At 39.0% G+C, this 13,423-nt stretch overlaps 2 protein-coding genes and 2 long non-coding RNA genes across 4 annotated transcripts; 1 reads left to right on the forward strand and 3 right to left on the reverse strand.

Annotated features, from left to right (window-relative positions):
• Positions 1-1,008: 1,008 nt before the first annotated feature.
• LOC113468400 lies at positions 1,009-1,418 on the reverse strand. The gene is made up of 2 exons (XR_003392159.1): positions 1,336-1,418; positions 1,009-1,240 (listed from the first exon to the last, which is right to left on the reverse strand). It is a non-coding gene; the product is annotated as an uncharacterized LOC113468400 (long non-coding RNA).
• Positions 1,419-1,483: 65 nt separating this feature from the next.
• On the forward strand, positions 1,484-1,815 carry LOC113468399. Its single transcript, XR_003392158.1, has 2 exons — positions 1,484-1,571; positions 1,659-1,815. It is a non-coding gene; the product is annotated as an uncharacterized LOC113468399 (long non-coding RNA).
• Positions 1,816-3,641: 1,826 nt separating this feature from the next.
• Positions 3,642-5,791, reverse strand: LOC103511504 (cyclic AMP-dependent transcription factor ATF-4-like). The gene is made up of 4 exons (XM_026825250.1): positions 5,779-5,791; positions 5,096-5,308; positions 4,311-4,693; positions 3,642-3,752 (listed from the first exon to the last, which is right to left on the reverse strand). Exons 1-4 carry the CDS (start codon positions 5,789-5,791, stop codon positions 3,642-3,644), a joined length of 720 nt encoding a protein of 239 aa, XP_026681051.1.
• Positions 5,792-6,427: 636 nt separating this feature from the next.
• LOC103511501 lies at positions 6,428-7,535 on the reverse strand. The gene has a single exon (XM_008476223.2). It carries the CDS (start codon positions 7,392-7,394, stop codon positions 6,501-6,503), a length of 894 nt encoding a protein of 297 aa, XP_008474445.1. The 5' UTR covers positions 7,395-7,535; the 3' UTR covers positions 6,428-6,500.
• Positions 7,536-13,423: the final 5,888 nt, after the last annotated feature.

Raw genomic sequence — 13,423 nt, forward strand, 5'->3', positions numbered from 1 at the left:
TTTTTCTCAATTTTTTCGAGTGCTGAAAAAAATTGCCTGTCTAAACAAGAAAATAAGAACTCGCAATTTTGAACTTGAAAAACGAAAGAAAAATCATTTTTATTCGCCTAAAATTTTTAAGAAAGGCAGAAATACATAATAATCTACTCAGATATCTAGTTATAAGATATAAAATATGGGGGGAAATGGGGGGTATTAAAACAGTTTGACAGTAAAGATGAGGGCATTTTCCTCTCAGGGAAACTGAATTTCCGCAGTGAATTTTCCAGCGGTCAATTTTCCGGAAAGGAAAATAACACCTGAGATAAAATTAAATAATGCTTCAGGTAAAGGGAATATAACACAAAAAACAACGAAAATCGACAGAACAGTATGTCAAGTGAAATCGCCTATTTCTATCCTAAGAAACAAAACCTAGTAATAGCTAGATATTGGTTATTTAAAAATAACAAACGTAGAGAAATAGCTGCGTGTTAATAATAATTTTAAAATAGTGACGGGAAGGAGATTCTCCGGCGAACCCTAGAACAGGAGTCCACCTAGGGAACCGCCAGACCGAATGGAAACATAACAGATAAGTGAAAGGCCGGCCACTAACTATCAGGTAGACCTGTTCAGGCGTACCTGTCAGTTCTACCTGATAGTGAGTGGCCGGCCTAAGCAAACAAAAATGATTTGAAATAATAATAAAAAAAATAATCCGAAAAATAATAATAGAAAGTAAAAATCTTGTTATGTTTAACTAAGTACGCTAAAAACTACGTTTATGTAAGCTTGTAGAAGAAAAGGTAAGGAGGGTGTGTCTTTCCTTGAGGACCAAGAGAGAATGAATATAGTGGTCTTTCCATCCACTAGAAAGCAGAGAGCAGGTTGTATGTTTAAGGCCCGTTCCCACGTATCTCGTGAGTTTCATCCGATTTTTTCCCGAATGTCCTAAAAAAAATCTTGTTATGTTTAACTAAGTACGCTAAAAACTAAGTTTATGTAAGCTTGTAGAAGAAAAGGTAAGGAGGGTGTGTCTTTCCTTGAGGACCAAGAGAGAATGAATATAGTGGTCTTTCCATCCACTAGAAAGCAGAGAGCAGGTTGTATGTTTAAGGCCCGTTCCCACGTATCTCGTGAGTTTCATCCGATTTTTTCCCGAATGTCCTGTAGGCAATATCATTTAAATGAGAGTGTTCCCACTTCACACGACACGATTTTTTTTCCCGACCAAGTGGGAACAGGCCCTTACAAAAACCTTTTCGATGGAGAACGACATACACTTCCCTCTTCAAACCTACAATGGACAGTATTAACATTCCCGAACAAGTGGGAACAGGCTCTTACAAAAACCTTTTCGATGAACAATGACGTACACTTTTCTCTCCAAGCTTACAATGGACAGTATTAACATTTTTCGTTTGTTGACAAAATTGATTTTGTTTGGTTGTACAGTACACAACTTTCCGGATTGAATAAGTATGGGCGCAGCAGATATATAAGAATAGAATATAGGTAGGTACCTTGTTTATCCTGCCAGAATGAGACTGAAAAGTTCCTTTACTCCCTCAGTATAAACTCTAAACAAGGTCTTACATATTTCATAGATATAGTTTACAAGGGAAGGAAGGGGATAAGGTAGAGAGTTTACTCCCTCAGTATAAACTCTAAACAAGGTCTTACATATTTCATAGATATAGTTTACAAGGGAAGGAAGGGGATAAGGTAGAGAGTAAGAGAACGAATTTCGCCAACAAACGAAAAATACTAAGCCTGTCTGCCTAAAAAAACTAAGGAGGAATATGAAGTCTGAACATAGAAGACACAAAGGAGGCTAAGCCTGTCTGCCTAAAAAAACTAAGGAGGAATATGAAGTCTGAACATAGAAGACACAAAGGAGAAATGAGAACAAGGACAAGAGCGCGAATAAACACGAGTTTAGCTGAAGACAAAAAGGGTAAAACCGATCTTACCCGAGCCAAGTCCGATTAAACACGAGTTTAGACGAAGACGAAGGACGTTCGATAGAAGACAGTTTAGCCGAAGACAAAAAGAGTAAAACCGATCTTACCCGAGCCAAGTCCGCTTAAACACGAGTTTAGACGAAGGACTTTCGATAGAAGACAAAAATATCGTTTTTGTACGCGCTTTTGCCCTGTTGTTCCTTTTGATGGTACGAAATACATGGAATACAAAAATCTTGTAGGATGAATATTTGAATCGTTCTTATAACGATAAAAAACAAAAAACAAACATGTAACCATCAAAGAAACAAACATCTCACTTGGCAAAAAAAAAAAAAAAAAAAAAAAAAAAAAAAGGGCAGGCAGCAACCTAATACAGAGCATTTAACAATTTTCATAGCAAGATGTCGCGTCAGCCAAATGTAAGACCAAAGCAATCGCCCAAGCTAGGACTGATTGAGAGGCTGACGAAAAACGCCGACCCCGTTTGAACACGGTAAAAGGCGAGACAGAAAAAGAAGAAGAATTGTATGAGATATATTTTTTTTCTTTTGATTTTTTACGAGTATAAAATCTAACTCAAAATTCAAATATTATTTTCAGAACAAAAATAGGAGGAACTAAAATAGAGCACCCTTTTATTAAGCAAAATCCCTTCTATTCTTCAAAGCATAAAGTAGGTCCTGAATACGGCCTTGATTGGACATGGTCATCAGTTCTGTATGCATCAATGTGTTTGTTTACTCATTACTGAATTCACTTGAGAAGGAATTTAGGTTATTACCCCGTAGTGTGTAGACAATTGACACAACCATATACTTGGCAAAAACACACAACTTCTCGAAAGGTGGCTTTAGGAAGCCATCGCCAGCTTAGTTCGGTTGGAGGGTAGCGCGTTTTGTAAGTGTTCCTGATGGGATAATGTTCGTTTTCGGAACGGCTGGCTTTCCTCCTATCCTGTCTTCCTTCTCTCTTCGATTTCGGGACGATAAGACCCTAGCAGTTCCCTCTGTCAAACCTCTTAAAAAAAAAACCTCTACTATTGAAGGAAGAGCCCTGTAAGATTATAGCAGGGCGAGAGAAAGAAAGACGTAATAGGGAACTTCAGTTTGAAAGATTGTAGCAGAGAGCGAGAGGAACTTCAATTGAAAGGAGAAATACAAAATGGCCGCCCGTTAGAAATAGAAAGATAAAAACTGAAAGGCAAGCAGCAAGCAATACACAAAGCCAGGCTCTTCTCTCTCCTCTCTATTCTTCTAAGCTTGGGAACACTGAAACATTATCATCGGTTAGCTCTACCGACAGCTGTTCTCAACCTTTCTTAGCCAACCTCAGTGGTATACTCGTAATAGTAGTAGTGCTTATTTATACTGCTCGCATAGGACTGAAAAGTCCCTTTACTCCAGCAGTAGGCTACTACTATTATTGTGGTCAAATTCTCAAATTATATGAGGATAAAATTCCATACCTCGGCTGGGATTGAACCCACGCCCTCCTGTTTACCAGGCGAGCGCCTTGACCACTACACCACCGAGGCAGGATAAGATGCCGTTCTCGGAACGGCTGGCTTTGTCCTATCCTGGCCTCCGTCTTCGATTTCGGGACGATAAGACCTCCGTCGTTAGAGTTCCCTCTATAAAACCTCGAGAAATCTTCGAGCAAGCAAAGTGCAAGGGATTGGGTTCGAATACTTTCTCACAGACTTCTGACATCACGGGGAGAGTTGTGATTTTCGGCGTCCTTTATGTTTCGGGACACAAACACGGAATAGTGGCGCCTCGAGAACATCTCCAGCCAGAAGTACACCTGTAACAGTGTCCCCCAGGGGGGCGTGTGAGGACCTTTTATATTATTCTCTTGCGAATTGTGTGAAATCCATCTTTTAGGATCTTTGTCGATGTCTCGGAGTGCAGAGAAACATTTCTCGAGGTTTTATAGAGGGAACTTTAAATATGGCGGTCACCAAAAAGAGGAGTACCTACATAAACGGGATAAACTTTGTAGGAAAATTTCAGATTCTGGGGATTTGTTATTTTGTAGTTATCAATGGATGAGTGAATGCTACAAGATGGGAGCGAAGAAAATTGGGTTTGAATTTCCAAAAGGAAATAGGGTATGATTACCTCCAAAGAATCATCTTTGTGCTAGGTATGCCAAACATAGGCAGTTCACTTTTGGTATCTTGACGTTTCAGAACGACCCATTAAACACTTCTTGGCGGGTTTCAAACATGTGTGAAGTTCTTGTTTTTTGTGTGATTAAAATAATTTGGTAGGTTTCAACTAATTTCTATTTCAACTATTTGGGACCGAGTGTAGTTGAAATAATCGAGGTTCTACTGCAATACTTTCTTATTATTGTTATTATTACCTCCTCAATCTCCGCCTTCTTCTTAATCCTATAACGCGTCGCCGCGTTCTTATTCTGCTCCTTCTTGCGCAGGCGCTTGTCTTCAATAGGTAGCGCCGCCTTACGCGCATACGGCTTGGCCCGTTTCGTTTCCTTCCGAGCGGAGCCGATCTTCCCCGAAGCTACTTCGGGAGCTCTCGGTTTCCGAGGGAACCCGACACGCGCCGACGGAATATAGTCCGGGTCGGAAGAGGTGTCCGAGGTGTAGTCGAAGTTGGAGTCGGAAGAACACGAGTGGTCCGGACTAAGGATGACCTCGCTGTAGTTCATGTTTGCGCCGCTGCTCGCTGGAGCGCTCAGGTCGGGGACGGTGTAGGGCTCGCTCGTTTGACCTTGGTCTGCGGACAGAAGAGATTATTGAGAATTAAATAGGGTTCAAAAATTTAATAAGGAATTATTTTGTGGTAAAGCAAAGCCTTTTCGTACTGGTAATGCTACAAGTGGTTGCTAGGTTGCTACTGAAATAGTGTATTAGCATTAAGCGCACAGCCAAGGGGGGAAAAAGACCGCGCTAGGAGTCGATGTTTTCCCATGTACATTACTCTAGTTGTGTAGTGAAATCCTAGAATTCACCTAAATAAGCCGGTAAGAGTCCGCAGAAGACTTCCTTTTTCTCCTCGTAGAATTTTTAATGGGAGAATTTCAATGATCCAAAAGGGAGTTCTTAAAAACTCCCGTTAGTGAAATCTCTCATTAAGTCATTAGTGAAACTCACCAAAAGCCTAATTACAAAATGTTACCTTGAATAAGCTCGTTGGCTTGGACCAGCTCACTGATGTCCTTGGGATTCATCTCGGCCAGGAGAGACAGAATGAGCTGACCTCCGTCCTTCAGATTCTCCTCGTAGTCAGGTTGAGGGGGGAGGAGACAGGGGCTGGTGGCCTGGAGGCCGATATCGGACGGGTAGGGCGGAAGTTTGCCGGGCGCAGGTTTCATCAAGTCATCGGCCAGATCTGTAAGAAAGGAAAAGGGGTTAAAATGGTTTGACTTGGGGTGAGTTTCACCAACCTTCTTTTTAGCCCCAAACAGGCTGCTACCTTAACGGCCCTCTTCTTCGTCTTCTTTTTCTTCACCTTTTCTCGTGTACAGACGGGGTCGGCGTTTTTCGTCAGCCTCTCAATCAGCCCTAACTAGGGTAATTGCTTTGAAAATAATTTAGCATAATACCTACAAAAGGTTTTTTTGTTTAAATCCATTATTTGAACAATGTTGCCTTTTTCCTTAAAGAGAAGACCTAGTCTCCATTTTTCCCTCCAGAAGAAATCGTTCGGCAGTGCCGTGAACAAAGATTAAATTGCATAACTGCAATCAATTTCGTTTTTCAAAGATTGCCTTTTAGTGTAGCTCACGTTCAATCGTTAACAAATAAGGGGTTGTGATTCTGACATCTCCACTAATATTGGTGGATGTGCGATGTGCCTACTTTCTACAACCATAGATATGTACTACCATCAACCGTTTCACCTTATTCGCTGTAGAATATCATGAGCTTATCAAGATAAAACAGATACTTACCTCGTGCTCATGTTATCTTGATCTTTGATACTAATAAGTGATAAAACAGGTGTCTTTTCTGAGTAAATATGTAGAAACTAGAACACCAGCCACACCAGAAGGTGAAAAACAACACAGGGACAGACGGAGAAACGGCTACTTGGAATTTAAATTTGCATTTTCAACGTGGATAAAATTAATTGAGAGTAGGTACCTATTTCCCGTGGCCTAGTAACCTTGTGGTAAGAGGAAGTAAAGGAGGTCTGCAGGATATTGTAGGGCGAGAGTCAACTTCTGAACAACCAGGTGTTAACGTACACTTGCTTCGTTATACAAGTTAGAAACAGGAACAATTTTCCAGTCCATTTATGTGTGTTCGTTAAGGATTTTCTTAGGATTGATTGGGTTTATTATGCAGCTTATGTTACTAACGGTGCCTTTGAGTTTATCTGGAGACAGGGCAATCCTAGGCACACTGGCTTACCCTTTGAGAACCTAAAATAAAGACATCATTATAAAATACGACATACGACCTACCTATAAAGTTATGATGTGTAAGAAAATAAGAAATAAATAACTACAGAGAACACAGAGAGAAGGTATAGTTATTTAGATTTCACAGATACCAAGAGCGCTATCGTTATTGCATCATTATGAACATTCTCCATCTTTTGAATCCATATTCACCGTTATCGCAAACACATAGACCCTATCGTTAGGATATGGCAGGTTGATGAGTCCCAGAAGGTCTGGTCCACTGAAATAGTTACAGATACATTCGGATCCTATCAGCTTCATGGAGAGCTTTTGTGCTATGCGAGCCGAGGCAATGTTAGTACAATACATGACCGCTAGGGGTGCCCCAGTTTCTTTCGCCAAGAGGAGACTTTCCCGTGATAACTTCTCTGCAAGGCGTTTGCCGCGGGCTGCCGGTGTTGTAACAAGGTATGTAATCTCCATGTACTCTGGCACATCAAACATTGCGAATATGTCCGGCTTGCATGACATCTCGTTCCAAAAGCGGGCAAGCCTCTGTGTGAGCGGACATTGAATTTGATCAATCTCCTGTTCTTTCGCAATGTGTTCTCCAGACACTGCTGTTCGGTTGATAGCGGCTGCGATGATCTGATTTTTGGTTGCGTCAATGGCAAGAATCGTAAGACCTTCCAGGAGCAGCTTTCCTTGATGGGCGATAAAATCTGGGTCAATTTTATCGGTCCAACCGAGAGCTTTCAAAATAGGTTCGTCTTTGAAGAAGGAATACCTGAGTAATCCTTGCACTATAGTCAAATCCTTTGGACTGGCCCTCTGGAAAATAATACCTGGTATTCCGGAAGGTTTTGGAGGATGTTCTTCAGAAGAACAGTTCTTACTACAGAATTCTTTGGAAGGAGAATTAAATAAGATTTTTTTGCTACAATCCCAATGACTGGTTAGGTTGTGATGAACACTTATGAAAAAGTTTTTAAAATTGTCTTTTGTAGCTGATAAAGGTCTTGTTGAGAGGAACTTAGGATAAAATACATTTTTCACAAACAGAGACATTTAACAAAATGGAAACGTTCACTTTCCACTGAGTTTTAGACTTCTAAAAGGGAATGGTAAGCAAGATAGTCGTAAACTCTTGAGAGATTGAGATTTTAGGATTTTACAATGTTTGCTGACAGTTTGTGAAAGTTTGGCCAATTTTCCCCCGAAACACCAACGATTGACTATCCTTCGTGATCCTAATGGTGTAAAATATTCCTCAGTAGATACCTATAGGTAGTTCGTAATAAAATATTTTTCGTCAGTCTTTCGCTAACGTTTATTTGTTTTGTGGTTTCTGGACATCACTCTCTGTTTCTCTGTCCTCTAGATCAATGCTGTTACTAAAGGAACTAATAAATACACCTGATGCCTGGTGCTAAACGTCTCACCTGTCCAATTAGACGATTTAATTATGATAAGGTTGATATTAGTGATAGGGTAAACCGGATTCCGCTTTGTGTTACATTGTTTTTCTCTCCGGTCGGCGTGAACACGATGTGTGGTATTGGAAAGAGTTCTATTTGGAACGTCATATTCGACAAAACAATCTCTCAAGTGAGAATTATGATGCTTGGAACGGTTTCGAAAATTATTTCTCTCGGTTTTGGTGTGAACGTTGTGAAGCATTTTTCAAATTCTGGCATTCTGATTTGCTGAATACCTACTTACCTTTGCAGGACAGACGAGGTTTTATTAAAACTTAGTGGAGGCGAGAAAGTGACCTAGACTGGAGAAAAGGAGAGGGTTTTGCTCGTTAAGTCATTAAATTTTAATTTTAAGTTCCCGTTCTTTCTTACTTAAGTTACTTCATGCTAGCAGTACTGTAATGATCTTAGAATTCCGCCCCAATGTTATGAATAGGAACACCATATCCTTAAAATTTAAATGATATCGAAATTCTCAGTGCCGGAATGTTTGTTCTTTGTTTTCACAGTTTCATTCATAATGAGCTCATGAGCTTTATTTGTTCCAATGGACAAGAATATCCACCTTCTTGCTCTTCCTGGACAGATAGTTTGGACCTATTTTTCCTAGTCTACTTTGCAGATTTCTTTTAATATTAAGAGTACATATAATGGATTTTCCCCCAAAAGTTTAGTAAAATTTGTTTTTCTCTTCATATTGTATTACTTAAAGTAAGAACATGGACAATGTTGTTATCAACTTGGATTTCTCATTTTGAGCTGGTGATCTCATTCTGAGCGTAGTATTGACATGCCAAGTAAGAACATGGACAATGTTGTTATCAACTTGGATTTCTCATTTTGAGCTGGTGATCTCATTCTGAGCGTAGTATTGACATGCCCCGCCTCTCTCATTTTCTGCCCCATCTGCTGGTCATAATTTAAAAAGCACGTCCACGTATGATGTGAAGATTGCCAAAACGTTTAATGGCTCATTAAATTAGCAAATAACATACATAATAACAAGTCCAATAAAAAAGACAAACGGTACCCCACCATAAAATTTGAGCTGACGTGAGTTGAACATGATTTATGATGCCAGGATGCAACAGATAATTGAGAACTTCTTATTTGAACTTCTTTATGTCAAAAGTTTTCAACTGCACATTGCAAACCTGAATGAAATAATACCCAACCAACTTTTTTTGTTCCTTCATAAAAATGCATCAGGTAAATTAAAAGTTAATTTAAAGCTCGTAAAAAAATTGGAAATTTATTGCATCTTGCTTCTTAAAAACTTGCATAATTTGAGCGATCAAAAAATACCTCCAAACTAATTAATTTTTTCTTGAAACACGGTGCATAAAATATGGGACACTAATTAAAAAGGTGTACCAGGCAGCAGCAAGCCAGAAAACATCTGCTAAACATTTCCGAAATAATTTGAATGAAACTGTTCAGCATGATACAAAACGTAGGTATGATATTAAAAGATAAAAAAAAAAAAAAATAAACCTGCGCGAACACGACCTCAAGTAATTAATTCTCCAAAAAAACCGACGAAGGAACAGCTGAAGCCAAAAAGTATGTGGTAAGTGATCAACAAGACGAACAACTGTTAATCATCCGTCAAATTGTGCATGTTTGAGCTTAATCCAGTGGCGTAGTATAATAGTAATGGACACCTGGATCCCGGATGTCTCCTATAATCAACACATGGCTGAGTCTAACCATTAAATTCCCTAACGAATAAAAATTTCACCACCTTTTGAACTACTTTAGAGAGTACATTACTTCACGTGCAGCTATTCAATAACTACTTAGCATAATTATAAGATAGATAGGAATATTATTATTTATGACCCCGCTGATTTCAATAACTTAAAAGGCAGTAGCTACAGCTACTGAATTGTCTTAGTGCAAAAACTACGTCAGAGATGGTAAACCAGGACCTGAACTTGAGTTACAAGTCTCAGGAATGCACATGTAGCATCGGGTTCGGGGATGGTTAATAACACGATAGCACTTATCCTGGGTACCTACGATTCAAACATGATATCTTACTGCCGAAGTCTCTATTTACCATACATAATCATGGAACACAAAGACACCAACAACATTTTCAATCGAAGCAGCAAAGTTTTCGAACAACAGACCAACAAAAGAGACCAAATAAACTTTCAAACATATGTAGGTACCTTCTCTGAGACTATGCTGAATACATAAACAATCACAAATCACAGCCAGCAAGCTTAACGAGATTCAAGAACCACAAGGTAACAACGAGCACAAAAGAATAAATTATTTTCACCCAGGCGCCAGAACATGACTAACCGAAATAAAACCAAACAACCCGAAGTGTCAGGAATGTACTACATGACCACAAGGTCCTACATCTGATCCTTGTGGAACCACATCTCTTGTCTTGAAGAGCTCTGATTTCTGGTGCCACACCGGACGGGGGCATGGTGCTTTATGCTAGCGTGGCTTGTGTGATGTGTCTTTGATCTGAAGGCAGGAGGACTGAGAAAATGATTGAGCTAAGAATTTGAACTTGAGAACCACTCAAAATCCTGAGAAAGATCTTCAAACGTATGTTGAAGAGTGGATATTATTGTATGTAGGTACTTAACTTTAATTTCACTTTATTTGAAAAAGACGTGCTTTCATGTTGCCTTTTTTTAAATGTCACTTTTTCAACTAGATTTTCGATTGACTTACCTTTCAAAATGCTGTCAAAGAGTGGCTGTAAAACACTTAATTTCAAATTCAAGTGGATTCAGAAATAACAGAATACGTACAAAAAACGCAAGACCAAAATTTGAATTATTAGCTAATCTTCTAACCTTTTGCGTACAGAATCAATTTCACCAGAATCGCTCTTACGGTAGGATTCATGTCCCACATGAAACTCAAGCGTTGTTGTTTTTTCTCTCCGGTCGGCGTGAACACGATGTGTGGTATTGGAAAGAGTTCTATTTGGAACGTCATATTCGACAAAACAATCTCTCAAGTGAGAATTATGATGCTTGGAACGGTTCGAAAACTATTTCTCTTGGTTTTGGTGTGAACTTTGTGAAGCATTTTTCAAATTCTGGCATTCTGATTTGCTGAATACCTATTTACCTTTGCAGGACAGACGAGGTTTTATTAAAAGTTAGTGGAGGCGAGAAAGTGACTTAGACTGGAGAACAGGAGAGGGTTTTGCTCGTTAAGTTATTCAATTTTAATTTTAAATTCCCGTTCTTTCTTACTTAAGTTACTTCATGCTAGATGCTACGTAATGATCTTTTACAATACATATCGACTAGATTCACCAGATCTTCTTCACAAATTTATCGTTATCTTTTCCAAAAACTTGATCTTAATCTTCTTAAAGAAGGAGTTCTTCATTTCTTCTTTTGTTTCTTTTACTCCTTCCTCGTCTCCTTCATTTTACACCTGGCTGGTTTTTATTGACTTTGGCCACCGCCACCGCACTTCACATATCCTACACGGTTCCAACTACTCGACTTCCAGTCTGGAGATCGCTTTTCTCACAGTCACACCCATTAGGCTGGGTTTTCTGAGTCTAATTCTTAGCCACTCATCCGTGTCCATTTGGAGGAAAATAATACGATAATTATCTTGTACCCATGAACTACCCACGAGCGGGGCTTTCGAAGAACTATCCCCGATTGTGGCCGACAATCTGAGTTTGCTCTTGAACTTGATTTAAGTTAGACAATTAGGGGGTTAAATGTGATTGTTATTAATCCAGCCTAGGTGGGACCGGGAAAAGACAGCAACTCGCGATTGCCCAGATCCGGATACCAACCACGTCAACAATGTTGCTTCACTTCAGTAACTGGTGCATTCAATGTACTTAGTATGGCCGTTTGCTGGGTCAAATGCCTTGACTGGATCCTTACAAACGGGGAGCCTTCAAACTAGCAAACGGGACAGTAACGAAAGACAAATATTTATCCTATCAATAGAGAGGAAGACTGAATGATTTGATTGGATTTTTTGTTGTTCAAACATTGGGCTTTGAATTCCAAGGATATCGAAGGGAGTTCAATAGGATAGGGTTGAATCCAGGGTCCGTAATCTAGTAGGAGTCATTATTAGATAATTCCCCATGACTATCTCAACAGTCAACTCGTGGGATATCAAAAACCATTAGACATGATCTTGTTGAACACACAAACCCGAACACAAAAGAAACAGAAATTATAACTGAGTTGAAGATAACGAATATTATACACAATAGAAGCTCAAACTTAATAATACCAACTATGAAATAAGATCCAGGGGCACTTTCAATACTTTCATCAAAAACAAACGTCCAAGATGAAAACATTATTATAGAGTTTGATTTACGTAATGCCCAGCAAAGTCAACATGATGAAAGATATACATAAGTATACATATAGAAACACCCAAACTCTCATAAAATACCTCGCAATCTGGCCCAAGAGAACCAATCGCCAATTGTGACCTCCGATTTATAAAATGATATTGCCAATTGCGCCACCACATGGAAATAAACTTTAACAACTTTTCCCATACGCCATACACTCCAAGATAACCAGAATTACCAGAAACATTAAATCTCCAAACAGTGGGATGTATCTCAATAACTTTGAACTTATTGAGCGTTTAGAAGAGAGATAAGATATTGTAACTGGCACTGGTCAATTGAAACTAGCACTGGAGAGAGTATCAATCGAAGATCAATTACATATCAGGAGGAAATTAAGATTAGAAAACGACTTTGAAACCTTTGGAATAAATTTGACTGCGGATAATCGAAACCTTCGCGGAATCAATAGAATAACAGGGCTGATTCTAAACGGTTTATCAGGAAAGTATTAGGTACTCAAAATGGCCAAAATGTGATATATGTAGATATACATACCTTAACATTATAGGGTCCATTATGGTAAAACAGCAATTAGTGGAGATGTCAAAACTCCTGCAATTCGTAATACACTCTGTGAATAATTAAAAGTAGTGGAGATGACAAAACTACTGCAATACGTAAGACTGTGGAATTAGTGGAGATGACAAAACTCCTGCAATACGAACCTAACCTAAACTGTAAAGAACTTGGATTTATCTCAACATAATGAGGAATAGCGAAACATTCAACACTAATTTTTGGACTTGAAACTTATGATAATCCGTTTACCTTTCAAGATTGGAGCAACTTAAACCAAACCTGCTCATATTATTGACATAAATATCCATCCAGACCTCACATTGGCAATATTTAATATTGCAATCAAATCTCTGAGACCCATGATCGGGGATTAGCTCAATGCATGCGCGAAAAATATTGAACTTGTAGTGGAAGAATGAAGTGGGTGTAAGGAAGAGCTAATCTAGGAGAACGCTAACCACTTAAAAGAAAGCCAGAAAAAAATAAGAAGATATTTTTGTCCAGTAGTGAACAAATAACAGTAGCTCATTATCTCATCGGTTTCATTCAATAAAGAACGTCGAAGTCCGATTATTCTACTAATAGAACTTAGAAAGTGTTTGTGTTCTACCAGAACTACTACTTATCTTTGGAACCTTACCTAAATCAATATTTTGAGTACCGGCCCTACTTAGGGTAGATGAGGTTAATGTGAGGAAGCGGGTAGGCTGTCGCTG

Source organism: Diaphorina citri, unplaced genomic scaffold, assembly GCF_000475195.1.
Source record: "Diaphorina citri unplaced genomic scaffold, Diaci psyllid genome assembly version 1.1 scaffold722, whole genome shotgun sequence".
In the NCBI taxonomy this organism is placed as follows: domain Eukaryota; kingdom Metazoa; phylum Arthropoda; class Insecta; order Hemiptera; family Psyllidae; genus Diaphorina; species Diaphorina citri.

Coding starts and splice junctions, on each gene's coding strand:
- LOC103511501 (XM_008476223.2), bottom strand. CDS start 7,394: ATGTCTCTGTTTGTGAAAAATGTATTTTATCCTAAGTTCCTCTCAACA.
- LOC103511504 (XM_026825250.1), bottom strand. Junction 4,694..5,095: donor AGCCAACGAGCTTATTCAAG/GTAACATTTTGT, acceptor TTCTGTCCGCAG/ACCAAGGTCAAACGAGCGAG. Junction 3,753..4,310: donor CGGAGATTGAGGAGGTAATA/ATAACAATAATA, acceptor ACACTGTTACAG/GTGTACTTCTGGCTGGAGAT.